This window comes from Aquila chrysaetos, chromosome 13, assembly GCF_900496995.4.
Source record: "Aquila chrysaetos chrysaetos chromosome 13, bAquChr1.4, whole genome shotgun sequence".
NCBI classification, from domain to species: Eukaryota; Metazoa; Chordata; class Aves; order Accipitriformes; family Accipitridae; genus Aquila; species Aquila chrysaetos.
The window spans coordinates 33,241,456-33,268,749 of NC_044016.1; the positions used below are offsets into that span (position 1 = coordinate 33,241,456).

A 27,294-nucleotide genomic window follows, 5' to 3' on the forward strand; every position below is an offset into this window, starting at 1 on the left:
TGCCAATATTGTTTGGCATCTTGTTAAGGACATTAAATTGTTTAAAATAATGTACCATAAAGCAATTTTTTTATCTTAAATGCTAAAACTGGAGTAGTCTGATATAGAAAATATCACCTGAAATAAATGGTCTACTCTGTGCTTATTTGGAATGGCAGATTACAGAGAAACCACTTCAGGTATTTAAACTCTTTTTATCAGTAGCTGCTGGACTTAACCCCTAAAATAATGTTTCTGCTCATTTTTGCTGCAAAGCGTCACTGTGTCAGAGTCTTACCTTTGCTAGTAAAAACTCTGGAGTGTGGTGCAATATTCAGCTTTAATATTATGTTCTCTTTTAAATGTTTACTAGTTTTAGTCTTTGAGGTTGAAAAAGGTTTTATCATTATGATTATATTTTACTAATGATCCAGAACCTTGGAAAAGAGATATATGATATCAAATTTTCTTCCAGTAGGGGTGAATTCTGTGTATTTTTGGTCAATAAGGCTGATATTTCTGTAATTTGTGAAGTTGTAAGTTGCATCTGGGTTGATAATACTTTGTTAATTCTAATTATTTCCTCTGAGGGCAATAGTAAGACAGGGGATTTATTGCATAGGCCTTAATTCCTGTGAATATTGTATTCTTCTAGTACTGATTTCCCATAAATGCAGTAAAAATGTAGAAAAGATTGAAGGTGTCTTTTGATGCACTGGAAACTTAAAGAATGTAGGAAAAGTAATTAAAATATGTTTATAACATGACTGTATCTCTTGGGTTTTTTTGTTCAGATTCCTGATATCTTAGAAATGATTAAACCAAAACTTGAAATGATTGGCTTCAAGAATGTATCTTGTATTGCAGGTAAAGCTGAGAGGCTGAATTCAGTCTCTTTCCCCTTTCTCCCAAATCCCTGCTGCCTGCCAACCAACCAAAATCAGCTTTTACACACAGTTTCATTATTTACAATGAAAAATTTGAAAATACTAATGTTTTTATTATTTAATGAAGCTTGCTTAGGTTTAAATTGTTAAATAGAAACTTTTGAACAGATGTTGGAGTCTGGAAAATGTTTGATTACAATTGAGTGAGTCTGAAGTGCTTTGGGTTTTTAGAGGAGGGGTTGGGTTTGTTTGGTGGGTTTTTTTGGAAGTAACTTGTCATTGTCTGGTAATTAGGATGCTTCTCCAGGAAGTGGGGGACCTAAGACGAGAAGATTCATATCATACCTTTAAAATCCTACTTGTAAAGGAAATGGGGAAGAAGTAAGGAGAGGCTTTCCATTATCCAGTTGAAACTAAAATATTTTTCTAAAAAGATTTTTCTCTCTCTGGCCTGATGAATCATGTAAGGAGGAGAGTTGTCAAAGTTTCATAGTTAAATACCTTAACTTCAGAGGACAGAAGCAATTAAGTATTTTAGCCTCTCTTTTTCTGGTGGTTTGGTTTTGTTTTGTTTTGTGGTGGGTTTTTTTTGTTTGTTTTTGGTTTTTTTTGTAGTCTGATCATTCTTTATGTGAAACATGGAGTCTGATTTTAATTTAGTAACTAAAGCCAGGCATGTAGTTGGGTGATTGAACTAGTCCCTGTCTTCAAGTACAGCCAGAAGTTCTGCACTGTGAATTCCACTTAAATCTCTAAATCAGGGTTATTGGTAGATGTCCAAGTCCCTAAGAGAGGTAGGAGCTTGTGCACATCCCCCGCTCAGTAGATAGTCTGCTGTCAATCAGAGCTTTGAGTTGAGCATGTTCCAGACACTCCTACAGGGAATTTAGGTACTGTGAGAAAGAATTTCACGACCAGTTTCCTTGGTAGGTCAGAGCCTTTTGATTCGAGCCCCTTGCTACATTGGTAATACTGAAAAAACTGTGAACCTGGAGAATGTTACCTGACCCCTATTTTTCTTTCTGTCCCTCCATCTGTTTTTCTGGCTGAGGAATGGTTAATGTTACTGGTGATGTTTTATAAATGGCTGGTGTGTATTTATTTAGTAAGCATCCTGTATTTGACACCAGCAGCCATCTAGGATAGTGAGTGAGATTGGGATGATGGCGGAGTTCACATAATTTATGTTGTGATTGGGCAGGGTAGCTCAGTTTAAACTTTAGCATTTTTACTTCAATAGGAGCCTTGGAAGACTCAAAGACTTCTTTATCAGCCTGCATGCCTACCTTGAATAACAGGATTATCCAGGATCTCAGTGAGTCCTCCTTCGCTTCCCTGAAGAGTGCACTGGAAGTTCCAAGACTATATAGGAGAACCAACAAGGTCAGTGCTGGTTGCAGATGAAAAAATAAATCGGTAAGGCCTATGCTAAGAATGCTAACTGGGTAGTACATTTATGAGTTCTTCAGGCCTGTCCATATCTGCTTGACAGTCAAGAACCCTATTAAATACCATGAGATAATTTAGTGATTTACTGTTTACCTCATTGCAAAGGAAAAAAATAATGGTATTTTCAAATTTTAGGTAGGCTAACAAAGATGAGAGCACAGGCCTGAGACAGAAGGAAGAGCAAGGAGTAAAACGGTTAATGTGCAAAAGAAAAAAGGGTTAATGAGAATAAATGTGTTGCCCTTGTGTCATAGCATATACCATAAGATGCAGTGCTGCGGAGTGGCAGGCTTCTTTTGGGAGGATGACTCTTCTGCCTGCTATGTTGAGAAACTTCTTCCCAGTGAGCTAGCAGCTTGGATTTGATTCAAGAATTATCTTGCACCGGAGGAACAAGATGAGAATGGCTAAAAAGAGTAATTTGTTGAGAAACTAATAAAAAGTAATGGTGAAATACGGTACCAAACCCAATTGTCTGATCTTGGCTTGTTCTACTACTGTGACATGCCTTTGCCAGTCTGTCTGCAGAGTTGTGTTGGTAGTTAGCTTGGTATCATTCAGGCAACAGAGAAAGATTTGAGTAACAGGAACCACAGACTACTACATCCTTGCCTAATTTGAACACAGAAGGCTGTTCTTTCCCATTCACCCCCTCTCCCCTTGCTCTTTCTTCCTGCTTGTTTGTGGGGTCGTTTTGGTTGAGGGTGGGGTGAGGGTTGCCTTGGCTCACCAAAATCAAAAGAACTTTCCTGGATATCACGAAGAAACTGTGCTGCCACCAGCAATGCAGTGGCTAAATGGAAAAAATTAGAGCTGTTAAGTCTACTTCTTTCAAAGGTATTAAATTTTCTTTGTGTGCTAAATATTTAAGGTAAGCTGGAAGAGAAGTTGTTCCTAAGGGAGTAGTTTATTACTTCAGTTTATTACTAAGGTTTCTCACTGTCTTAGTTTTAAGGACATACTTAATCAGAAATTGTATTTAAAAAGCAGAAACAACCTCAAGGCTAATAAAATTCATCTATGTAGTGACTAGATTGTTCTGTCTTTAACAAAGAATATTTTTACTTAAGGAAAGAGTAGAACAAAGTATGTAAGTCCAAGGAGGGTGAAAAACCCAACAACCCTACACTGCTTAGCTCAGTTATCTGAAAGCAAACTCTGCATAGTGATTGATTTAGTGGACTGCCATAATCTCTCCGTTGTCCATGGGATGTCTAAGCAGATGGTGGGCTAACTGTGCCAAAACAAAGACGCAGGACTTGGCTACCTTCAAGTCAGTTGAGTTGCTAGCTTGAGCTCTGTACTCAATGAGTGTGACTGCATTGCTCTCTTGGCCATCAGTCTAACTGGCTTTGTGTGGTGCAAAGCCTGAACTGATAAACAGGAGAGAGACGACTTGGGTGGAGAAGGTACTTCATTACAGTCATGTTAAGTGCTGGCAACTTTATTTTTACTATGTTGTATTACTTTGATTTTTTCACCAGAATTCAGAATTTGGCATGAGGATAGTCTTTGCAGGAATTGGATGTGCAAAGGCTCTTTTGCTTGGCCAAGTTCTAAGATTTGGAACTCTAAGAGGTTAATGAGGTATTTCAGGTGTCAGATTTTGTGTGTACCCTGGATATGTTCCGTTGCTTTGCATGAGATTCACCCAAGCTATGTATGGGTCATCCCTGGAGAGATGAAGCACTCTGCAACCCAGACTGGCTGAGAAGAAGATATTGAGGGGATATTAGTTATCCCAAAAGCATTCTCCTGGAAAATATACTGAGGGAGCAGGATGGTATAAGAACAGAAGGAACAATGTCTTCAGCTTAGTGAAGAATAGTACAAAACAGTAGGCATTTTTAAAAAGGTCTAATAGTCTGTTGTGGACGCTGAGTCTGCTCAGCTTTCTCTGAAATCAGCGTGAGCAGAAAGGGCATTCAGGATCATGCCATGATAATAGGAGTGGCTGGCTGGCACATGCATCTCAAAAAGCTTTGGTCATTTTGAACCTTGTTTTATACTATATCACATTGTATAACACTACCGAATGATTTTGTGATGGTGTCTTTCCTATGTACAATGACCTCTACATGGATTTGTCGTGAATGGAGTATGTATCTCTTTGCTTAGGTGCAGGCTTAGCATTTTATATACGTGCTAGAATTTGGTGTTGATGCTTTCAGTAAGTAAATGGTTCTTTTTCCCCACTTTGTTTCCCTGTCATCTACCAGGAGGTGCCAACTAAAGCTTCACCTTATGTTGATAGTGCTCTTAAGCCCTTCTACCGGCTACAGAATGAATACAAAGATACATTGAAGCAGCCCATGGTTCATCAGTGGTTGGAAGGTGCCCTCTCTGAAAGCACACAAAAGTAAGACAACCATACAGAACATTCTCTGCATTAATTAAAAACTCCAGTGTCTGTTGAATGGGCACAGGAAAAAACCAGAACACTATGAATTAGCATAAGTGTAAAAATCCAAGAATATACCCCTCTTTTGGCAGGGTGCATTTCTTCAGATTTACTCCGATGTTGGGTATTCAGCAGATGAAAAACAGGGCAGGGAATCCAGAGACCTGGCTTGTGCTCAGATCTCTGCAAATGTGACATTGTGGATAGGGCATTTGAAAAATTGTTTGGCTGTAGTAATGCAGCAATGAACTAAAAATTTGCATTTTGTTTCAGAATCAATATAAAACCTTAACCTCATGTTATTTTCAGTGAACAATGGTTGAATTTTCAAGAAACTTGAGTTCTGCTTTCCTTTGACTTTTTAATGTATGTAATGATTGTCCAACTTTTTAGTGGTTTAAAAAAAAAAGCTTTGGATTTTTTTTAACTGCTGAAGAGATAACTGTTCACAGTTTAATAAGGCAGTCATAAAGCAATACCTTCTTTAGAAGATATTCTGCTTCCTAGTTAGCATCTTGAAGACTTCTTGAGCATGAATATCCATCTGAATTAAGTTCGTTATTGGATTTTGTTTCGGTCTGTTTGTCTAGCTGTATTTTATATTCATACTGCTGTGGGATGTTGCATTCTGTGAGTTCAGGCAGTTAAACTGAGTAACATGAGAAGGCAATACTTCTTGGAAGTTTTTCCAGATGATTTCACTGGATACCCCCTACTTCTTGCATTGTGGACAATTTATTCCTTGTGCCAGCTATAATTTTTTATATCTCTGTAGTCTTGCTCCAGACTAAAGAGTCCCCTTGCCGATTTTGATGTTTCTTTCCTCTTCCCTTCTCTATAGTTGTTGTTTGCTCGTTTTCTTTGTCCTTTCTGGTCATAGATGGTATGGTCAGAAGAGTCCATGCAGGTTAAAGTGTGATGCTGTGATTTCTGTCTGTCCTTACATGGTTTTCCTAATAATTCTTAGCATATTGTCTTGTCTGTTGGCTGCTGCTGAGCCTTGGATTGATGTTTTCTGAGAATTAGCCGCATAATACTGAGGCTTCAAACTATAGTCAGAACATGAGTTCTTGCCTGCCCTTCGCCTCCTTATCCCTCCCTGCTGCTCCACTTCTGGCACCTCTCAGGTACTTATTAATGCCCAATGCATCTGCAGCGCTTTGCACTCACTTTTTTGGTTATTCAGAATAAATTTAAAATTATAAGACAATTTTGACACTCAAATATTCACCAACTGTCCTTAAAATTATTCTTAAGTATTTTGGCCAGGGCTGAGCATAGATTGGTCCGGATTCCACTGGTCACTTCCATTTTGCACAAAACCTGCTTTTTCAAGCTTGGTGGCTCTTTTCTTAACCAGTTATTAGTCCATAAAAAGAAGCTTGTTCTTAACCCACAGCAGTTATGTTTAAGTAACGTTGCTGAAGGACTCCAAAGATTTCTGGAATGTCAAGTTGCATGCTTGTAGAACTAAAGTATCTTAGAATTCTTGTCTGTCAGTCTATGTACCTCTCTGTGTCTAGTAAGCCTTGCTTTTAAAGAAAGCTTCAGTAAATCTGGTGACACCATGCAAATTAAGTAGCTGTTCTGTAGTTCCTTGGATCCAGCCAGAGCTTTTTTCCCCCCAAAAAAGCAGTTTCTCACCTTCCATGTCAGCATTGCCAAAACCAACTTAAGTACTAGGTTAAACACAGTGGTAATGGTTAAACATGGGTAAGATTGGCAGGGTCATTTGTTAATTTCTTAGAATTTTCTGTTGAATTCTGTTTTCATAATTTGTTGTTACTATTCTTATCAGTTTGTTTTAAAATGTCTTATCCTCACTGAACAAGAAAAGAGGCAAAGAAACTGAATTTCTTAAATGGGGGAATATTGTAGTTTCTTCGTTGAGAATGTAGATGCAAGTAATTAATTTAATTGCCTGCTGTGACAATATCTTCTGGCATCCAAATGAGAAAAAAAACAGAAAAGAGCATAAACTGGTTAAAAACCTCTGAGGACTAAACTTGTTTATATGGCAGAAGAACTTCAAAGTACAGCAGAAGTAGGAAGTCTTCACAAGTGAGTGGTACTAGGAAATACCACAAAGTATGAAAAGAGAGCATGGTTGACTTCTATTGGTATCCTTTTACTTTTTGTAGAATGGTATCTTGAAACAGCTTCCATGGCACTGGCAAGCACTTTTTCTTTAGCCGTTCCTATCTAATTATCCCTTAAAAAGCTTGCCTGCTTTCTGTTGCCTCCCTTTTTAAAAGTAAGCACTGGGAAGATTCTTTCAACTTCCTTGATTCTTACAGTAGTTGTTTGATTATGGATCCTCTAATTTCCCACTGTTGCTCTATTTTCTCTTCTCAGCTATTCTTAACAATTCGCTGTCCTGGGCATCTGTTAGTTAATTATATGATATTATGGCTTTCCATTTAGGCATGAGATTTCAGTCCATAAGGCTTTTGGAACTTTTGCTGATTAGTTGATTTGTTTACCTTGTTTGATTCTATGCTTTCTTTATTGTGGATCCCAGTATGTGGGAAGTGGTGTTTTATTCCATCTATACTATTTCCAACTTGGCATTACTGTTTTTCTGACTTTTCCTGCCAGCTTCCTAAGAGTCCTGTTTAGATCAGTTTCTTCATTTTAGAAATAGGCATTTCTGACTGGTGTGCACTTGCACACTCTCATATACATGCACACTTCTGTAACTTGTCTAAAACTATGTATTTTTTGGTCTGTCAGGCTGTTATTCTTGTCCTGCTTGTAAAAGGAATTTTACTTAGCGCTCTATTGGTTGTAAATAGAGGCTGATTCAGACTTTTTGAAATTGAGCAATTGCATTCCTTGGTCTCTATTGAGTTCAAACATGTTGAGCAGTTCAAAAATGTTGTGATAAGAAGGAGGCTTCAACACTGAATAGTAATCTTCAGATTGACCTCTAGAACTAATGATGGAAATACTGATTAATTGACAATGATGGAAACATAAGTAGCTTCCTCACAAGGAAAACCATTCCTACCAGCATTGTTCAGCATTTTTCTCAGGGCCAGTGATGTACTAATGTGTATCAAGTAGGCTTTTCTGTAGCAGTGTAATTTTTTTCTTTCTCATTAATCTTCCTTAATTTAGGTATTATGAAACTGTATCTGATGTGCTAAGTTCTGTTAAGAAAATGGAAGAGAGCCTAAAAAGGTTGAAGCAAGCCAGAAGAACTACAACTTCAAATCCTGTTGGTACAAATGGGGGCATGAGTGATGATAACAAAATCCGACTACAGCTGGCTCTAGATGTTGAGTATTTTGGAGAACAAGTAAGTTATCAGGAACAAGTTTGTTTACTGTTACTACTGGTTTTGGAAGGGAGTGAGATATAGGAGGAAAGGGAAGCTTCACTTACTTTTTTGGTTTGGCAGGGGTTTGCATTGTTTTTTCACATCTGTATAATGGAGGTGACTTGAGACCTTGGTGATTGTAGATACCACTTGAGCAATGCATGCTTTCCTGTCCTTTCTTATACACATGCATAGCTTGTGTTTCTTACTATTCAAAATTCAAGTACTGCTTAGATGCTTAGAAGCACAAAGAAGAAACACTGTGTGGACAGATCAGAGGGCAGGGACCTTCCTTAGCTCTGAGGGAAACATCTTTATGGCCCTGCTTTTGTTTGCCTTCTCTCTGGGTATTTCCAGCCTTGAGTTACTGCATAGTCAAGGGTCTATTCCCAAGAGCTTTGAAGATGTTAGCCTTATTTGTTGTGCTGCATAACTGTAAGTTCCTTTCAGTGCCAAATATGAAACCTTAAATAACAAAACAAATAAAAGAAGAAAATATTCCAGGAAGTGTGTGCAGTAGCTACATCAGATTGTATAGGCATACTGTTTTGTACTCATTTTTTTCTGAAAATTATATATAGAAATAAACAAACGTTCAAGTGCAGGTCCATATCATTAGTTGCAAACAGTTGTCATCAGTCTTGTTTATGAGCTGTTGATGCATTATTACAGGTAGATAAAGCCTGTATGTGAGCAAATGCTTTTCCCATATCTGAGACCTACCACAAAGGAATAAGATTTGGGTGGAAGTACAGAACTCTTACTAACAAGAACTATTATTTGGCAGTTTTTGACTGGGGTTGGGCTTTTGTTCTTTTATTCCTATTATCTGCACTAACATCACTCCGATGTGAATTTAAGCTGAACTGGGATAGATTATTCATAATAGTTTAGGAGCTGTTTTGGTACATGTGAACATTACAAAGAGTTCCAGCAGTAAACACCTTTTCAGAGTCATTTCATTGTGGTTTTATTTAGATCCAGATTTTTCTTCTTCAGTGCACTCTTAGTTTTTTCATGGTTGTATTTTTCTAATTGTCAGAGCAATAGATTTCCTGGGTAAGAAATGACTCGTAGCAACCTCTGTTTGTAGAGTTGTTTTCATCCCCCAGGAAGTTCGAAGCTAGAACCATAGGCCCTTGCAGCCTATTGAAATGCTTTCATCATCATGCTGTTGGCTGTTCTTGGATGTATTCATGTTTATCTTTAAAGTTTTGCCCAGAAACCTCATTTGGGGTTTGAAAAAATTTCAGTTGAAATCAATGCATATGAAAACAAAGTTACAGCCAAGTTTCTCTCTCTGTTTCATTGGAAAACTTCCAACTGGCTTTAGTTACAAGTTGCCTAGAAGATGGTTCAGTATTTCCCTGCAAGACACTACATTAACTGGAAAGACTTAACTGAGCAAAGTTGGATACAAATTTTTTTATAGTGTGCACTATATGCAGTTGTGGTTTTTTGCCGCACGTTGATGCAGGACAACACATATGCTTTGCTAAATGTTTTAAGTAGAATAATTTGTGAGCTTTTGATGTTTTAAAGAAAACTGATGTTTCTTATGTGTCTTTTTAGATACGAAACATGGGACTGGAAACAAGCAGCATAAAAAGCTTTTCAGCCCTTACAGAGCTGGTTCTAACTGCCAAGGATCAGGCTACAGCAGAACAATCCTAGACGTTTTTGAAAGCATGTGATTGAAGATAAACAATGTCCCTAAAAGAAAGAGAGAGAATTTAACTCTTCTTTATTTTACCAAATAAGTAGCAATGAAGTGCTTCCTAATGTATCTCGAGCAACAAATCAGTGGATCTTCTGTCAAGATAGGCTTGTTTCACCAAAAGACTGAGAATTTACCATAGTTTTCCATTATATGGAAAGCAATCAAAAGTTCTAAACTTTCTACTATAGAATAAAAGTGGAAGAAAATGGTTTTTTATTTTTGTTGTACATCTTAAAATGTAGAAGAATGAACTTATATGATGAAAATAACATGTAATAAATTGTCTTCCTAACTTCTGATGTCCCATATGTTTTTAAATCAAATGTATTCATTGATGGCTGTCAAAAGTTTTCAAAGGGACTTTATTCCAGCTCTTCTGGATTAAAGAAAGTGCTTACAGGAATAGGAATCTGCTATTTCTTGTTACTGCTTTGCACTTAACCTGCTTTCCCTCATCGTGGGATATGGTTAGCTCTTGTTTGGGTTTTGAAAGTTTTCATTTTACTGATTTGGTTTTTTTCATGGACCTTGTTCGTGAGAAAAAAAGCATAAAAAAAGCTCTTAAAATACTTTAAATTTAAAAAATAATTTCTAGTATCAGTATCTGACTTCTACTGGCTGTTACATTCAGGCTACCTGTTTTCCTTCAAACTAAAACTTAACTCACTAAGCTAGAATTGACTCAGAGTTGGCGTATTTCTGATTTGTATTATATTGTCTACTAGAATTCAGGGGAATATTTTGCCTGAATACGTGTAGAATTCTTGTAACTTCAAACCTAGTTACTTCAGTACAAGCTGCATCTTTATATAGCAGGAAATTTGAAAGTGTTATTAGGGTTCTAAATGGTAGAAGGATTAACAAAGAGCTCTCTTGAACTTAGAGTGATTTGCCTGTTGACATTTCTCTTTTGTATGTGAGGGACAGGTAACAGTCTGGGCACAGTAGGAGGTGAATTTGAGGCTTTGAAATGAGAGAATGCTCTGTGTGAGTGAAGGAAGGTTTTGTTTGTGGTTTTGTCGTCTTTTTTTTGTTTGTTTTTTACCCTGTGAAAATTTAACACTGGAATTCTAGTTCATGTTTATGAATTAAAAATACCCATTTCTTCTTAAAGTATTTAGAGAGCTTAGATGTTAATGGGGGAGCCAAAGATGATGCAAATCTTCCAAGTACTTAGAGATATGGAGTTCGTAGGGCACAGCTGTTACGTAGCATTGAAGTTGTAGTGGGCAAACCTTTCATAGCATTGAGGGTTTTATTCCTCACTGTTGGAGGATTGGCCATATTTTAGTTGAGCAGACACAATTATGTGATCACTGCTTTTGAAGCAATTAGGATAGGTGATTATTATGACTTCTCTGAAATTAATTTTATGAAGGGGGGCAGTGGGGAAAGTACTACTGCTTAAAATTATGTTGGTTCTTCTTGGATTTAATCTGAGTAACGGAGAGCAGGATTTGGCTCTTCTAATTTGCTTAGCATCTCTCTGTTCATGGCAACACATACAATTGAGAGAGCATCCAAATTTATTTCTGCACACAGCAAAGTGAACCAGCTTGCTGGGTCTCAGGTCTGTTTGTCTCATTCAGTGATGTGAAGATCCTCAGCCAGCCAAGGGCTTAGGTATACACTGCTGAATGAACGTAACTCTTACTGCTTATGGACAAGAAGTTTGTTGACTGTATTGTATTTTTCCAGGCTTCTAAGTGATGAATCTAGAAGGCTTGGTCTCCCTGTATCTCTTGGTTTGCTTTTATAAGAGTCAGGAGTAGAGGTGTCTTGCTACCACTAGCTACTGTTGTTTTCAACAATTTTTCTTATTATAAAATGAAGGTGTAAGTTGTAGTCCGAGACTGAGATTGCAGTATTGTAAATGAATTGTGCAACTTCTGACTTTGGAAGGTGTGTATCCCTGTAAGTTTAAATTTCTGTAACAGCTGTCACAAAAGTAGCAGATTCTGAGATCTGTGCATACTAGTGATTGCAGATAGAACAGCTTTGTTTGTATCCCCCAAAATCAGGGATAAGGATGCAATCTGTGTACCAAACCAAAAAGGCATGAAAAGGTCACTTGCCCTTTTGTTGCATGTGATTTCCTGCATCTTCCTGCAATAGCACAACTTCCTACTTGTCATCATCAGCTTGCTGAGTAACCAGGCTGAATTCTGTTCTTTCCTTTGAAGACCAGCTTGAATTTCGGGGCAGGAAATAACATTGTATAGCAAATCAAAATTATTGAATGGTCCTATGATTGCTGTAAATGTCTACATTGCTGGTTTTATGTCAGTTCCCCATCTTTTATTTTTGTTCACTTGAATAGCATTTAATTTTCTTTCAGTGGTATACGACATCAGTTAAAAATTTGTGTGATCCCCCTCTTGAAAGAAAGAAGAGGTGTGAATTGGCTTTGTCTTTGGTAAAATGAATTTCAGCATTTTCAAATACTGTGGATCAGTCAGGAGGAGAGGATCTACAGTGTAAGTAAGTGTGTTCTGATAGAGATGTCTTCTGCTACTAATCCTCTTTCTTCTATTCCTCAGATTTTTATGGGATTTTTTTATGTGCACTTCACTTCATGACAGTAATGCAGATTTTGTGCCTTTTTCTTCTTCCCTTCTAGGACCTCTAGAAAACTTGCTATGCCTCTTTAAGTCTGGAAGGAATTTAGCTGCAAGAGGTTTTCTATAATAGCATTGAGGAGGGAAAGAGCGGTGGCATGTTTTCCTCTAAAATGGTAATTGGATTCTCAAGTGTGTGGGTTATATCAGAAGTGGACCAGACTGTTTTAACCTCATCACCTAAAGATAACAAGAAATATGTATATTTGGCTGGACCACTCAATATTCAGGAATATTTACTCTCCTTTTTCTATCAGCAGTTGTATTTTCACGCTTGAGCCGGAGGGATGAGGAAGCAGATTGCCTAGGTTGGTTTTTTTTTAAGCTTATCAGCATAATTATCAGCTATGCTCAGGTATAAACTCTGTTGTTTTATCAAAACTTAAAAAGCCTGTCCTTGTCTTTGTTTTCTTTCTCGAAATCTCCCACCTGTTAGAGCATGATTTTAGGTGCTTCACTCAGTAGACTGTTGAGCTGTAGACTGTAGCTGACAGCTCAGTGTGTGAATGATGCTTAGGATGCTTGGAATGTGCCTCATGGTGTGCCTGGCAGAGGAATTTGGTGGGATGGGAGGAGACCGCTGGAGGAGAGTGAAAAGTGTAAAATGCCATAAAAATTTTAGGTGTAAGATTGATGTCAGAAACAAGTCGCAGGAGAGCGTACATTGTTGGGGAAGTGGAGAGGATTAGTTGGGTTTTTGGGGGGTGGTTTGTTTGTTTGTTTGGGGTTAGTTTTTTTAACCGTTTGAATATCTGGGAGAATGGGTACATGTACACATAGCTTATCTTTTTGGTACTGTAGCACTTGTTCCAGCACCTCTCTCTTCCCAGTCCTTGCTCTGGCCAGTATACTTTAGTAGTATAGTTCCCTGCCTCTGTCCATCCTTCCTTCCTTTTCTTCTCCAGGGTGTCAGTGGAGAGGTGCTCACCACCACAGAGTTTCTTTTCTGAAAAGTGTTTAGTTTTGTGGGTGGTGGGTTTTGTTTGTTTTTCTGCCTGTAACCACTGAATAGGGTATGGAGTCCTCCAACAGCATGCAGCCCCCGCCTGTGAATAATGGCATTTTGTCCCAGAACTTACTGGCAGCGTGGCCAGGGGCTCCCTTCCATTATCCTCCATCTTCATCATGGAAGTGGAACATTTTGCGGTCTGAAATTTTATTTGTGGCTGATGCTACCATCTGACTTCCAACGAGTAAATGGGATAACTTTTAAATTAGCATGGACACTTGGAAGCTGCTCTTTCATGCTTACAACTGTATCTTTGGCTGTGTTGCATGATAATTTGCAACTTACTGTCTTAAAAAACATAAATCTGACTTGGAGCAAATTTCAGAAGCCAGAACAAGGGATGTAGTTATGGACATAAACCCAACTGAACTGTGGCAATGCAACTTGGAAGTGGTTTTATTTGCATCTTTCCATCTCTGCATATTTATAGTTAATTGCTTCTGTATATAATACAAGTACAGTATTTAGATGTTGGAGCATCTGGAATACATACGCTGTAATTGGATAAATATGCGGATGCTATACCATAGCACTTAAAATCCTAGTATTCTCGAGAGTGAGTTGTGGTTTTTATTAGTCTTTTCCATTAAGCTAGAAGGATCTGTCACGTATCTACATCACCGATAGCAAGCCACTGCCATTAGTGGGTTTGGATTAGACAGACGTTTGGGCCACTGTAGACGACTATGAGCTACTGTGCTCTGTAGGGTACATCTGGCATCATACACCAAAGAGGTTTGCGGTTCTTTTCTAAATGCCATCAGTGCTAAAGACAAATCTAGAGATGAGAGGTGGAAATCCTTGTTCTGCTGAGAGGCTTTCCGTAGTACCAAGATTTCACTCCCAATTCCTCGCTTCCTAATTCAAGAGTCGTCTAATAATCTGTTGTTCCAGTTTAATGTTTCAAACCTTTATGACTCTGCTAAGAGTTGGATTGGACCACTGAAACCTTTTTATTCATGTGTAGCAGCACATCCACCATTTATACTAGTATAGATTATTGCCGTTAATACTAATTTTTAAGAACATATGGTTTGGATATGTTAAAGTTGACAGTTCTGGGCTTTAACCAGTAATGTTCTTTTTTGCTGTAAGGCTGTAATAAATGCCTCTCAGGTCAGAAAGTAACCCAAGGAATGGAATTGTATTGGAATAGTAGACCTTATTTTTTTTCTAAAAAAAACAACCCAGAGATAATTCTGTCAGGCTATGAGAATTTATCCAGCACAGTTCATTAATGCTACCAAAACCTATTTTTAGCTTTTCCATAGAGTTAAGAAATGAACGTATCCATCTGGGCTGCAGAAAGAAGAAACTTCCTTTGAATGTGTTTTTGCTTCCAAGGCAAAAAATCTTGTCTCAGTGGGACAAGTGAAGCCTGCCCATGCTGTTGGCAGCGTTTTAAAGGAAAATGTTGCTGATGAAGCTAGAAATCTCTGTGGATAACTGTAAACTTTCATGGTAACGTAAAAGGGGGTCTCTCTTGCAAAACTGACCAAACTAAAGATTAAAAAGTAACCTCTTAAAGAATGAAGAGGTCCTTTTCTGTACCTTTCTATAGTAAATGCTGCTTGCACTTATAAAACTATATTTTTTAAGTCAATGCCCTGCTGGCTACTGCTTTGTCCCCACTGCATCGAAAAAGGGAGCTGAGGGCAGAAGGGAGACAAAGTGGGAATAAGGAAAGAAGAGAAGCTGGAGGAAGAGCTGGAGTCACCTCAGGTGAAATAGTTGAACAAGGATAAAATGTTGCAATGTTGTAGCTTTCAAAAAGCTGTATTTCAAACACTACCTGCTTCGTCTCAAAGCTGAGTAGAGCACTCAAGATCATAAAAATAGCTGATGAATAAGAAAAAGGTGATGGGAAATGTGCATCATTCCTCTCCCTCCCCATCCCCTGTGCTTGCATTTAAACCCCAGGTAGAGGGTTTGTTACTCTGCCAAGGAAAAGCACGGCCCTCGACTTCTCTTCAAAAACAGCTAAAAGGAATGGCTTGTTCAGTGTTACATCCAGGAACACCACATCTTCCTTCTGTGCTGCAGGGACTTCTGGCTGATGTGTTCCATCACCGGTCAGTTTGAAAAAGGCTTTATTTATTACCTGTAAAGCAAAACACATGAGTAACTCTGGAGTCATCAAAGCATGATAGTGAAGAGACAAATGAGAGTTTGAGTAAATTATAAAGCACATGAAGAAATCAATAACTTTGATCAGCTGTAACCAGCACAGGATAGACTCCATGGATGTTTAAAAAAGACGCTGGAGTACTTGTTCCATAACATGTGAAAAAGCTCTACAACTGTTTGTATACTTGGGCTGTGTGAAATCCCGGTACCCTTGAAGCCCCTGACAGAACTTCCAAGGTAGGGCACCTTCTCAAAATAAAATTAAATAAAAGTAAAGGCACTCAAATTATACTTCTTGAACATAATTTTCTACCTTGTTATGAAAGACAGCCCTCTCCCTTCTTCCCTGTGGGATTTTAATGCTGGAGCCTGTTTTCAGGTGAGATTGTGTTTGCACTTTCTGGGAGTAGTAGTCCCTACGTGATGGAGGATTATCCTCGACAGCCCAGTAGGTGTAGCCTCTACTACGCACTCCAGCTGTGGTGCCTGGAGGTGTTTGAGCTGGAGGTGGTAATGAATGTAGTCTAATTTGTACATACAGTGCCTAGCACACTCGGATCTCGAAGTTCATCTCTGCGTTGCATGTTGTGTTAGCTGCAATGACGAAATTTGAATAGTTTAATGCAAACCTGTTGCTGCTAAGAGGTTAATTTAAGGACTATTTGCATCGTTCAGTCATCTTGAAAGTCCCCTACCGAGCATGTGTCCCACGTGGCTCTGACTGGTTTGTCCTAGGTAAATTTATACAGTTAAAGAGGCTGAAACTGAGCAGGAGGCTTATTTTTTAAGTATCAGTGACATATACTGTACCTTTCCAACTGTTAGATTGGCATCGCTTATTTTACTGAGATCTGCCCCCTTTCCCAGCAGTGCAGGCAGTTCCATAGCTGCAAGAAGCTCCTGCAGATCAGAGCTGCCTTCTATTGTTAACTCAGGCAGCGTTAATTTAATTTCTCTGCAGAAAAGAGAGAGAGAGAGAGAGAGAGGTGAGTGCGTGCTCTCCACTATGAAATCATGGTGTTTGGGCAGTCCTGGGGCACGGGCATGTGAAAACAGCCGCAAGAAGTGCTCGGTATGTGGGGACAGACAACTACAAAGGGCCGATGGGCATCATGTTACTGTTTCCAAGTGGGAATTCACCCTAAATCTGCCCTGGGTACGCTATTAAACCCCAGATCTTCCCACTTCATGGGTCCTGCGTTGTCAGCTGTGGAAAGGCACTTGCTTGTTTCCTTGAACTACCCCCAGAGAAAAAGCCGATGGCACCAAAGTCGAGCTCCCTCGGTGTGAGGTCCGCTGCATTTGCAGGTGTTTGTGCTGCGTGTTAAACCCTCCCTGGCAGGATCCGACCCCGGTCAGCGAGCAGGCAGGCCTGCGTGGTACACCCTGTCCCGTTCGTCCCTACGGGAGGGTGCCCGTGCCCGTGCCCTACCTTGGGGACAGCTGCTGAAGCCAGACCGACGACTGCGACAGCAGCTCCGACTCCACGTGCTCCAGGTCGCTGCCGTTGACGGGCTGCAGCAGCACCAGCAGCGCGGTCTTGCTGATGGGGACTTCCACCACAGAAAAAGTCCCGCTGGCATCAGTTTTGTACTTGAACGTCCCTGGGACTGACAACATAGGGACCAAGACCTTCGTGTTTGAATCCACCCAGAACTCCTGAGGCTCTTTGAGCCGCGAGGCTTGCTTAATGTTCACTGAAAAACAGATTGAGAAAGAAGAAATTGATTCTTCTCTTTCTTCACTCCTCCCCTCTGCCCCTTAGCCGGTATGTATGTTTGTTTAAAAACAACACGCTGTGCATTAGACAAGGGCTGTGTGTATAAAATCATGTTTAGCTACCGTAAACTTACATATCCTGCCTTTAACATGCCTTCTGGTAGCATCAGACAGAGGCTGGTGCAGGCTCACAGCACAGGGACCACGACCATCATGACTGCGGCCGATTCTGCTATATTTCTACTGGCTTTGTGCCCTTTCCTGGGCACAGCATTTCTGCTTGCTTGGTTGCCTGCTTCCTCACAAGCTGCCCCGTGGCTCCCAGTTGGCTTGCAGGCCTACACGGAGGGTCTGCTTGGATTTTCTCTCCATCCCTTGAGTGGCAGCGATGGCACCTTTGGGAACACATCCATCAGGGCCAGCCTGTGCTGCAGGAGCACTCTCAGGCAGCCGGGTGGGCTCAGGAGAGGGAAGGGAAGGGAAGGCAGCACGAGCTCTGGCTGAGGTCTCACCCTTGGCGATCTTACGAACCAAAGCAATGGGAAAGGTAGTAAGCGTAACACCGAAGTGTTGATTGAGCCAAGGAGGTTAAAAAGGACATACCTGAACGCTTGCTAAAGCTTAATATAGATTTCTTACCTGAACGCTTGCTAAACCTTAATATAAATTTCTTACCCAGTTCACAAGTATGGGAAGCCTTGCTCTCACCTCCCGCTGCTTCTGCGCAGCTTTGCATTTCAACATGTTATCTGCTCACTGCCATAGATCAGTGCTGCTGCCCAGTTAGACAAATAATCCTGTTGGCATTAAAGAAACTACTGCCATCAGCGAGAAATGCTGTGCAATCCTCTCTGATTCACCTTCCCACACTTTTCCTAATCCTTAGCTTCCTGGACAAGGAAAATTTCTTGGAGGCCATCTCCCTCCACCTCTTCCCCGTTGCCCTTGCCGGCCCGTGGCAGGGCGCAGGCAGGACCCCCAGCACAGCGGTGGGGAGCAGGGCACTGTCCGTGGAGCAGCGGTCCAGCCTTTCATCTGAGCCCTTCCCTCTCGCCGCGGGCCAGGCGTGACTTTGCTTCCTTCCTTCCCGGGAGCGGGGCCGTTCCCCGTCCTCCACCCAGCCTGCCCCCGAAACGAGCAGCGCTGCCTCGTACCTGCCAAGCGGACGTCCACCACAAACAGCAGGTTGGCGGATGGGTCGATATCTGTCAGTAAGCACTTGCTTCGGCCCTCGCTTTTGGCCTCCATGAAGGCGTTTATTTGCTTTGCTGCCTCGCTTGGGTTTGTAAAGTCAACAGCTCGGGCGTAGAGAGCATCGGCGGAGGGGAGCAAGTCCTGCACGAACAGTTGGGACAGGGGTACGCCGGGGGCAGAGAACAGGCAGAGCGTCTTGGAAAAGAGCAGCTCCTTGTCCCTGCTCTTGACAAGGCTTTCGATCGTCCTCAGGCTGGAAAGGACTTTGTGTCCGTCCACCCTGGAGGTGCAGTCAGGGTCCCCGGAGGGGGGGACAAATCCCAGCAAACCCTGCAAATCAGCTGCCGTCTGGTTTGAGGCGCCCAGGTAGAAAGACACCAAGGAGCTGTAAAGACTGGTTGGGGACAGGAGCACGTTTTGGCCCCGCTGTGCTTTCCGCAGCACGCTGTAAAACCGCGCAGCCAGGGTGTCCACAAGGTCCTTCACGTAACTCAGTTTCTGCCTCCCGCGGCCGCTCAGGCTCGGGGCTTCCAGCTTATCCTCGTCGTTCAGGTCATCTTCGTAGGCAGGTGTGGTTTGGGACTCGATGGAGATGGGGACAAAAGTTTTCTTTCCCTCCTGGACCAGGCTTTCTAGCTCCTCACAGGTACTCTTGTTGAAAGAAAACAAATTGAAAGGGTGGACGTAGACCCGGTCACAAGTCACTGCGGTGAGGCACGCCAACAAACAGAGAAGATCTGCTACCGCATTCATGTTGAAAAATTGCTTCCAAGGTGTCTGCTGAAAGAAAAAGCGGGGAGGAAGGAAGACTGATCAGCCTGTTATAAATACAGTTTCTCTTACTCGCAAGGTGAGGTGCTAGTATTGCGTTGGAGTTACAAAGGCAGGAATTTTGGTATTTAGTGCTGGCTGGTCTGACTCTGCCCCCTGAAAAGCCCAGGGTGAGATGGCCACCAGTTTCAATGGCGGCAGGTGGGGAAAGGCGAAGCACAGATTTGCCTCCATTACCCGCTGCAGTATCCTAACAATTTAGCACGGGAAGCAATACAGTTGGGCATGCCAACCAGTTAGGCTTGCAAACTGAAGTGTGCTAGTTCTGGCAAAACATTATAATAATGCAACTATATTGCTCCTGGGACCTGGCCAGAGCTGTCTCTGCAAACTGCTGCACTAAATCTTGCTGACACACGGACGGGCTAAGCGATTTGCCTGCTGTTAAGCGGGAAGTGGGTTTGGAAACCAGGTCTCTTAAGGTCCAACCACTGAACGATCCCGCTTTGTATGTCTAGTCAGCATAATACTTGGCACTAGCAGAGTTTTCACAGCCCGGTGCAAACATTCGTTCTAGCTTCTAGGCAAACACACTCAAGGCTTCCTTATACAAATGTGCTAACACTGAAACCACCTTCTTTATCTGAATAGAGTTGGAAGGGGTAAGCTGAGTTTTGCTCTACTGTACAGGCAATCTTCTCCTGCACTAAAAGAAAGACCACCTGCTGCTCTTGTTTTTCCTGATGAGTAGAGAATTTTACTGGATGTGGATGTCACTGGTGTTTAGCACAAAGGCTCTGATATGTATTGGGAGTGAGAAAGTCATAGGCACACATACACATGCAAAAGCGCTGACAAATTTTGCATTTGTATAATTGTCACTTTTCCAAGATTCAATTTTCTTATAACTAATAGCTCTGCTGTACCTTCCCTGGATTTCTAGTATACAACTTGGAATTTCTGTATTTGAAATCCAAATGCGCTGGAAATTATGCATCTATAACACTTATCATTGGCCAAAATGCTGTTATTCAGAGCTGTATTTTTATTCTACTAGTCATTTCTTGTTTATTGTAGCTCTCTTCACCCTCTTTGGCCCTTTCTAAGCTCTGCAGAGCTCACTGGATGGGCAAAATGCTAACAGCCTTGCCAGTAATCAAGCTCTGCTCTCCGCCTTCTTTCTCCAAGGTTCTTTGAGTCGTACCAGCCTGTCAGGTATTGTAATTCTGGTAGCCTGAGCCCTTTGAGAGGACACAGTGCAGTGTCTGTCTCACCGACACTTTAATTTACACAGGGTGGAAGTGTCTGGGTTTAAATCCAGCCGTTCAAGACCTGGCACCTTCCCAGCCTGATTTATGATGTATAACCATATTCATTTCACTGAGGGATCCCCAAGTGTTTCATGCCTAATAATACCCCAGTCTGCAGTATCACCACTCTCTTGCAAATACAAACACTGAGATGCGCAGATGCTTGGTAATTAGCCATACCTTGCTAAGTACATATGCCTGCTAACGTGCACATCTAAGTTCCCAGGCTGTAGGCTCCTGTCTGACAGCTTGGTTTGCAAATGGAGTTTCTGCTGTTGTGATGGTCCCTCGGGATGTCTGAGCATCTTCCTAGTGAGTACCTGCACATCAGGCCTGAAACTATTTGCTCCCCAGAGGCATGCAGGGGAGGCCCTGCTGTAGGTCTCCAGCCCTGTGCCTTCATCCAAGGATTGTTCTTCCCCATTAACTCCCACCCCATCCTCTAAATTAGCGTGTAGGCAACAGCAGTCGGTGCTGCTGTCCTCTCTGCTCCCTGCTCTGTCTTCCCCTCCCCAGCCCTGCTGGCAGCAGCTGACATGCATCACAGAGCTTCTTCTGTTAATGACCTGCTTATGACCGGTTAAAAAATTATCTTGAGAGGTGCCTTCCCAACTTCATCCTCACAGTTAGCCCAGCCATAGTGCTAGTGCATTTCTAGACTACTCACTGCATTTTCCAGATTGGGACAGCTCAGGAAAACAACCCAAAAAGCCACCAATTAGAGGCACTGCCCTTCCCACCCTGTCGTCTCCATCATACAATTCTGCTGAAGGATTTCTTAGTCTGTCCTGTAGCGGCAGGGAAGATGACTCTGTGCCACCCAGTCAGGCTGTGCCATTAGGCACCGCTAGTGCCCGCTGGTTACTTCTCTACAGCTGCCAGAGCCGCCATGCCAGCTCTTTTCTCATGAGCAGAAGCGAGAGGAGCAGTTCTCACTACCAGCACTTACACTAAGCCCCATCTGTGGAAAGCTTTTCCCTAAAGAAGTCAGCCCTGGGGGTTTCAGAAAAAGCATGAAAACCTGAGTTGAAAAACTGGCATTCAGAGCAAATCCAGTGAGCGTGCTTACTCGCCTCCGTCCTGGTGTGTGCGGCCCCTCCGACGCCGTCCCCCCTCGGGCGGGCTCCTCGCGACACCTCTTCTCCCTGGAGCAGGGTGGTGTGATTGCGGGTGGATTTATGCCCTTTCCACGGGAGGGCCCTTTCTACCTGCCTGCAGTGGCATTGCGCAAAGCTACTTTACATCACAGGCTGGGGGGCCAAAAAAGTTAGCTCGGACCAGACAGGACCCGATGAAACCTGGGCACGGCTTAACACCAGCTGCGTAGAAAGTTCCAGGGGGGATACACAACCTTTAACCGGACCCAGCACGTCTGCATAGCCTGCAGTTACACATTTACTAAGACAGACACAGGTGTTTTACTATGCAGAAGAACCGATTATAGGACCTGAAAATAACTCAGCTCGTTTTGTGCCAGACTGAAGGGAACACAGATTTCTTTGTACCTGTATTTGTTGTACAGTCGGACTAGATTTTTTTTCTTCTCGGATGAATTGCCTTTAATCTCTACCTTGCAGCCTGGGTACCCGTCAGTGAGTGGGACATGTACACTACTGCAGAGTAAAATGATTAAGCTCTCAATTTTTACCTTTTCATTCCCTCTTGATCTATCCAGAAGATCAAAAGTATGTTCTTTTTCCTCTTCAAAACAAAATGTGTTGAAAAGGAGAGGATGAAATATAGACGGATTAGGTTGCCAGAGCCAGAGCACAGAGACTTCATCCCTGCCAGGCTCAGCTTCCCAAGTTCTATTTGGCAAAAGGGTGGGATTTGGAGTACCCCTTCTTCCTCTTTAAGCAAATAAACAGTGAATCAAACTGGGAATGATGCAGTTGGGTTAGACTGGGTCTCTTTCAGTACCCCTGTTATAGTCAGTAATTAAAATCCCATGGCTCTAATGGGAGTAGGGCTGATTTAACATCCATGCCCTGATTTTAGAGGGCCAGGCAGGCGTGGTTCATACTGTGGTGCCCAGTTATGTGTTGGGTTCAAGGAGAGAGCCAAGAGAGAGGAATGTTCTCAGTGTACCTGGGCAGTCACAGCTGGTGGAGCTGAAAGTGGAGACAGGGACAGCCGAATCCTGCCAGCCTGAGCACAGTGTGCCAGGTGCCTAATGCCAAAGGGATGGGAAATTTCTGTCTCTGCAGCCCTGCCCTTCACTGAAACAATCCGATTACCTTAGCTCTAACGAGGTCTGAAAGCGGTTCTGAGCACAGGCCCGTATGACATGCTATCAGCACACAAGGCTTAAACAGCTTGAAATATTCAAGGTGTTTTGTCCTCTTGCTGCCTGAGCATCTCAGTCAAGGCAGCATCTGGCAACAGAATAGTCCCTGACCATTTGTACCATCTCCAGACAGCTATAAAATGCGTGCAGCCCAGCCACAGATCCAGGCAGTGGGGGAAGTAGTTCCTCCATTAAAACTGCATTTTGTTCAGCTAAATGCTAAGAGAATGAGCTAGGTTTCGGATGGCAATCCCCCTTCTTTCCCCTTTCCCCCGGAGAGTCCTTCCCGCAGGCAGGCTGGGGGAGAAAGCTGGTCCCTTCGAGGCCAGCGGAGGTGCGGGTGGGACGTGTGACAGCACAGCCCAAATCTTTGTCTCCTGCACCACCAGCCACGCGGGTTCGCGTGAGGCACGAGGCACCCGTGGTGTGCGCGAGTGGCCGGACCACGCTGTGCCTGTGAGCTACAGCTGGGCTGCTGCGTCCTCCTGGGAGACGCTTGGACACAGGGAAAAAACAAACCCAGCCTGATACTCTCAGCATTGAGGACACAGAAACGAAGGCTGTTTCAGTGAAGGGCAACTTTGTGTTCTGTAAAACTCTGAAAAGTATCCTTATTAACAAGAACTATTGACTTTGGCTAATAAGCTACAAGTGATGCTAATAACATATACTACAGCTGCCGGACTTATGTGTTTGCTGTGGACAATAAACACTGGAAAGGGAAATCACATAACCCGCAGCCACTGTATTTTTTTTCCTTAAATCATTACGCCTCTGTGCTGTAGCACCCAGAGGGCGTTGCTGTTTGGGTATCTCCTGCTTCCAGCTCCCCTGCAGACCATGACCGAGTCATGCTGCAGCTGGTGATCTCCTTTTGCTACAGGTACCAGCCCCAAGTCAGGCATCCCTGGCTGCAGGGGATGCTGCCCCGCAGAAGAGGAGGAGCAGGAGGCACCTGAACAATAATTCCGATGTGGTGCTCTGGTGGCTCTGTCACATAAAGAAAGTTCAGTTTTTAGTTGCAAGTTCTCAGGGTTTTCAGCCAAGATGACTTTTGGGGCTCTTTTGGTGTTTGTGCACTCAGTTCTATTGTTTTCTGTTGACAAAAAATTGTCAATGTCTTTGCGGAGCGCAGGAGTCTTTCTTCTGTCCCGTCCCCTCCCCCCCCCCCAATCAATAAAGTCATCAAATTAAAATACCCAGCTTTCTCCAGAAAAAAAAGTTTCACCAGAAAATGTTCAATGACCCACTTTTACCACAGTGCGCCTCCTGTTTCAGACCACCGGGAATTCGGCTGGCTTCAGTAATGAGGGAGAACCTTTGATTTCAGCTTACATTTGTGCCCTGCTACAAAGCTCAGAGACAACTCCCCACTAATTTTCTGGTCACTTATGCTCACTCAATTAATATTCTCCTATTAGGATGCATCACACACTATTGCACTTCTTAGATCTTTGTCTTCTCACAGTTGCTACTAAAGGAGAAGCTTTCAGACTATGAAGAACATAGACTGCTACACCTGGAACACACTTTATCCTAGTAAGACTTACTTACAGTTAGTCCTTCATTTTACTTCTGAGCCATTTTTAAGCAGGAGTGCACGAGCATTATCCCAATTACTATGTGTGGACCCTGTTGTCAGGCGCTTTTTTGTTGGGTTGCCATGGTTTTAGGAACAAGCGTGTGCTTAAAGCTAGAGCTTCGACTTCAGAAAGAAGAGAGTCTCTATCCTGCCCTTCTGCTCCAGTGTCCGAGGATTTGGCTTCCTGAAGAGAGCTGTGCTAGAAAAACTGCATTGGGCCAAACTTGGGCAAAAAGTTTTCCAGCAACTAGGAACCGAAGAAGGTGAAAACAAGGCTGTTCCTACAGGCATCCCCTGTGCAAAGCAAGCCCAGGGCCCACGCATGTTTCCTGACGGATCGCTCCCTGCAACAGCCACAGTAAAGGTACAAAGAAACACAGACCTCTCAAACCTGCTCTTCAGCGAAGAGGTTCGCGCTCTCCTTTTGCCCCACTCTTCCCGATTTTGGAGGGGCAGTCGGCTCCCCCTTTTATACCCGCTCTTGCATAAGCAGGGCCCTCCCTCCCTCCTCCCCCCACTGCCCTCAATTCTCTTCAAAACCTGCCTCTGTTTTTCCTGCTTGTTATTCATGGTTGCTGCTGAGAGGGAGCAAAGAAGGGTGGAAAAACACTGGTGCTGCCGTTACGGGTTTCCTCGCAGCCGTGCTCAAATCTCCTGGTCAGCCTCACTCTTCTGCAGTGCTAATGGGGGAGCACTCCCCTGCCCCACGAAAAGTTCTCGGTGATGGTGCTGCTAGAACTTCTTCATGTAAATAACATCAAATAGGATTCAGAAATTTTAACCCTGGCAGAGGAACACTAATCCTACAGCCAGCAGCATGTAATTCGGTCTCGAATGGGAAAATGATTTTGTCTGAGCTAGAATTTCAATTGATTAGCCAGGCGGCTATTCTTTCACTGAAGAACATCATGTCTCCACTCGGTCGAAAAGTGTTTTCATTGATCCAGATTGTTCTGGGAAAAGCTGTATAAAATTCAGCACTTTGTGTGGAGACGTCAGTAAATATTTTATTCTGTTTTGTTCAGTTTGTTTTCCAGTTTTCCCAAATTTTGCTCTGAGATCTGAACTCAGAGGGGCCACATGTATTCCTGTGATGATGTTCTTGTCTCCTGCAAGGTTATGGTAGGAGTCATGGAGGAGGGGTAATAAATTACTCTGCTCACAGCCTTGGACCACAGACCTTCATGTGGGTTCTTGCTAGGTTAGGTTGGCATGTCTGACCTACATAGATTATGAATTAATATATGACTAACTCAGACATAATAGCATGTACATGATCATATATCATTCATTACTAAACCTGAGGGTTTCTTTTTTTAAGACTAAAAGTACCTTGAGTAAGAAGTAGGCCACAAACAGTTGGTTTATACAGCCTGTGGGTTGACATTGGTAATCGTCAACCTCTACACCCCATCAACATTCATAATGTTGCCTCTCTCTTCTGCTTTGGTAAGGGAAGACAGCGTGAGGTCTGGACAAGGCACCCATTGGAAGGGGCAAACAGGTGCTGGGAAAAGGGTAGGAAGGAAAGGAAAAAGAGGATGTCCGTGTGGGAGGATCCGACAAAAGGAAGACAGGGAATATCGTTTCATCGGCTGGTGCAGTGGTTGCCCCGGGTTGTGGCAGGCAGTCGTGATGGTGGAAGGACCACTGTTTGTGAGACATCCAGGAAAAAACTTTGTAGAGCAGCCCAAGGCCTATGGAGACCACGACGCTTCAGTTTGGAAAACAAACCACTGGTATAGGGAGTATAAACATAAAATGATGAAGATGAAGAGAAAGTCCTGAATCGCTGTTTTGTAATGATGCCAGAAGCAGCGTCGTCCCGGTAAAATTATCAGGCAGCAAATGTAAATGAAAGGAAGGACCCTTTCACATATATAAACTGCAGAAGGCACCGCCGTAGGATGCTGCAGAGGCCGAAAGTCTTAGGTGGTACAAAAAGAGATTAAATGAAATCACAGAGGGCACAGCCATTGGAGGCTGCAGAACATGATGGCCCAGGTGGGATTGCTAACTGGGGAAATCCCCAGACAGCTGGCTGTCATGAATTTTAGCTTGATCCATATAACAGCACTCGCACTCCTCTCTAAGGGCTTGTCTTCAACTGGCAATAGAAATAGAGATGTCTGAGCTGAGGCCAGCTTATGCTGGCTCATTTTGCAGCACAGACTGGAGACACTCTTTCAGTAGAGCCATGCCAGTGAAACATCACACCCAGCGAACTTGACCCTCAGCCTCAGCATTGCTGGGCTGTGCTCCTCTGCACAGCAGGTTTAGGAACCCGCTGCTATCTCCTCAAAATCAACATAAGCCCTGGAAAATATGAACAATTTTCAAAAACTGCAGGTAGGCTCTTAGTATTAGGTAGCCACTTTTCAGGTTTTTTTCTCTCTTAATCAGGGTACGTGTACCAGCCAGTGGCAGAGTTACTGCACTGGGGTCTGAAATGTGTCTCTGTCTCCTGCTGGACCGTTGGGCTCTGTTCTCACTTTAGCTGCACACAAAGTACTCGGTGACTTTTTCCAGAGTAAATAAGTAGGGAAGAAGGGGTACAGCTCTGGTGATGGGTCAGGCAGGTTTCTATATGTTAGTAAACCAATTTTTCCCCCATTCTGAGAGAATTGTGGCAAGCTGCCATGGGCCCGATTTTACTTGTTTATTTTTGCTACCTCTGGTGGGGAAAGGCTGTGCAAAGTAATTTTTTTTTTAACTGTTTTAATAAAACTTTGATAAGGAATAGGTTTGCATGTGATTTTCCCCATGTTTTCTCTGTACACCTGACCTCTGCCCTTGTTGGCTGGAACCACTTTTCTGTGAAAGCAGCTGGTGAGCGTGGGGGATGTACTCAGCTTGCCCAATTTTTTGTGTAAAGAAGATTGCAAAAATGCTTTTCAATAATAGCATTCAAAGTACAGA

At 42.6% G+C, this 27,294-nt stretch overlaps 2 protein-coding genes across 7 annotated transcripts in view; one reads left to right on the forward strand and one right to left on the reverse strand.

Moving 5' to 3' along the window:
* COG2 (component of oligomeric golgi complex 2) overlaps nucleotides 1–10,050 on the forward strand; it is a 39,793-nt gene extending 29,743 nt beyond the window's left edge. The window contains exons 18-22 of the mRNA XM_030035699.2: nucleotides 774–846; nucleotides 2,107–2,249; nucleotides 4,535–4,674; nucleotides 7,837–8,017; nucleotides 9,611–10,050. Of these exons, the coding sequence (XP_029891559.1) occupies nucleotides 774–846; nucleotides 2,107–2,249; nucleotides 4,535–4,674; nucleotides 7,837–8,017; nucleotides 9,611–9,712 (639 nt within the window). The 3' untranslated portion in view covers nucleotides 9,713–10,050. The remainder of the gene's footprint in view (nucleotides 1–773; nucleotides 847–2,106; nucleotides 2,250–4,534; nucleotides 4,675–7,836; nucleotides 8,018–9,610) is intronic.
* A 3,713-nt stretch (nucleotides 10,051–13,763) lies between these two features.
* AGT (angiotensinogen) lies at nucleotides 13,764–24,841 on the reverse strand. 6 transcript variants are annotated; one of them, XM_030034718.2, is made up of 6 exons: nucleotides 24,758–24,838; nucleotides 21,576–21,651; nucleotides 18,386–19,205; nucleotides 16,945–17,209; nucleotides 16,323–16,467; nucleotides 13,764–15,486 (listed from the first exon to the last, which is right to left on the reverse strand). In XM_030034718.2, the coding sequence occupies exons 3-6, from the start codon at nucleotides 19,176–19,178 to the stop codon at nucleotides 15,295–15,297; spliced, it is 1,395 nt and encodes a 464-aa protein (XP_029890578.1). In that variant the 5' UTR covers nucleotides 19,179–19,205; nucleotides 21,576–21,651; nucleotides 24,758–24,838; the 3' UTR covers nucleotides 13,764–15,294. The 6 variants fall into 6 exon arrangements, with proteins under 6 accessions (XP_029890578.1, XP_029890576.1, XP_029890577.1 ...); XM_030034716.2 differs by lacking the exon at nucleotides 21,576–21,651 and having other exon boundaries at nucleotides 24,758–24,841; XM_030034717.2 differs by lacking the exon at nucleotides 21,576–21,651 and having other exon boundaries at nucleotides 18,386–19,202; nucleotides 24,758–24,821.
* Nucleotides 24,842–27,294: the final 2,453 nt, after the last annotated feature.

Excerpts from the sequence above, each read along its gene's own strand:
- AGT (XM_030034716.2), bottom strand. The coding sequence starts at position 19,178 with ATGAATGCGGTAGCAGATCTTCTCTGTTTGTTGGCGTGCCTCACCGCA. Across the intron at positions 16,468-16,944 it reads CTTCAGCAGCTGTCCCCAAG|AGAAATTAAATTAACGCTGC; the intron begins GTAGGGCACGGG and ends TCTTTTCTGCAG. Across the intron at positions 15,487-16,322 it reads CCAATCTAACAGTTGGAAAG|GTAATAAATAAAGCCTTTTT; the intron begins GTACAGTATATG and ends TTTGCTTTACAG.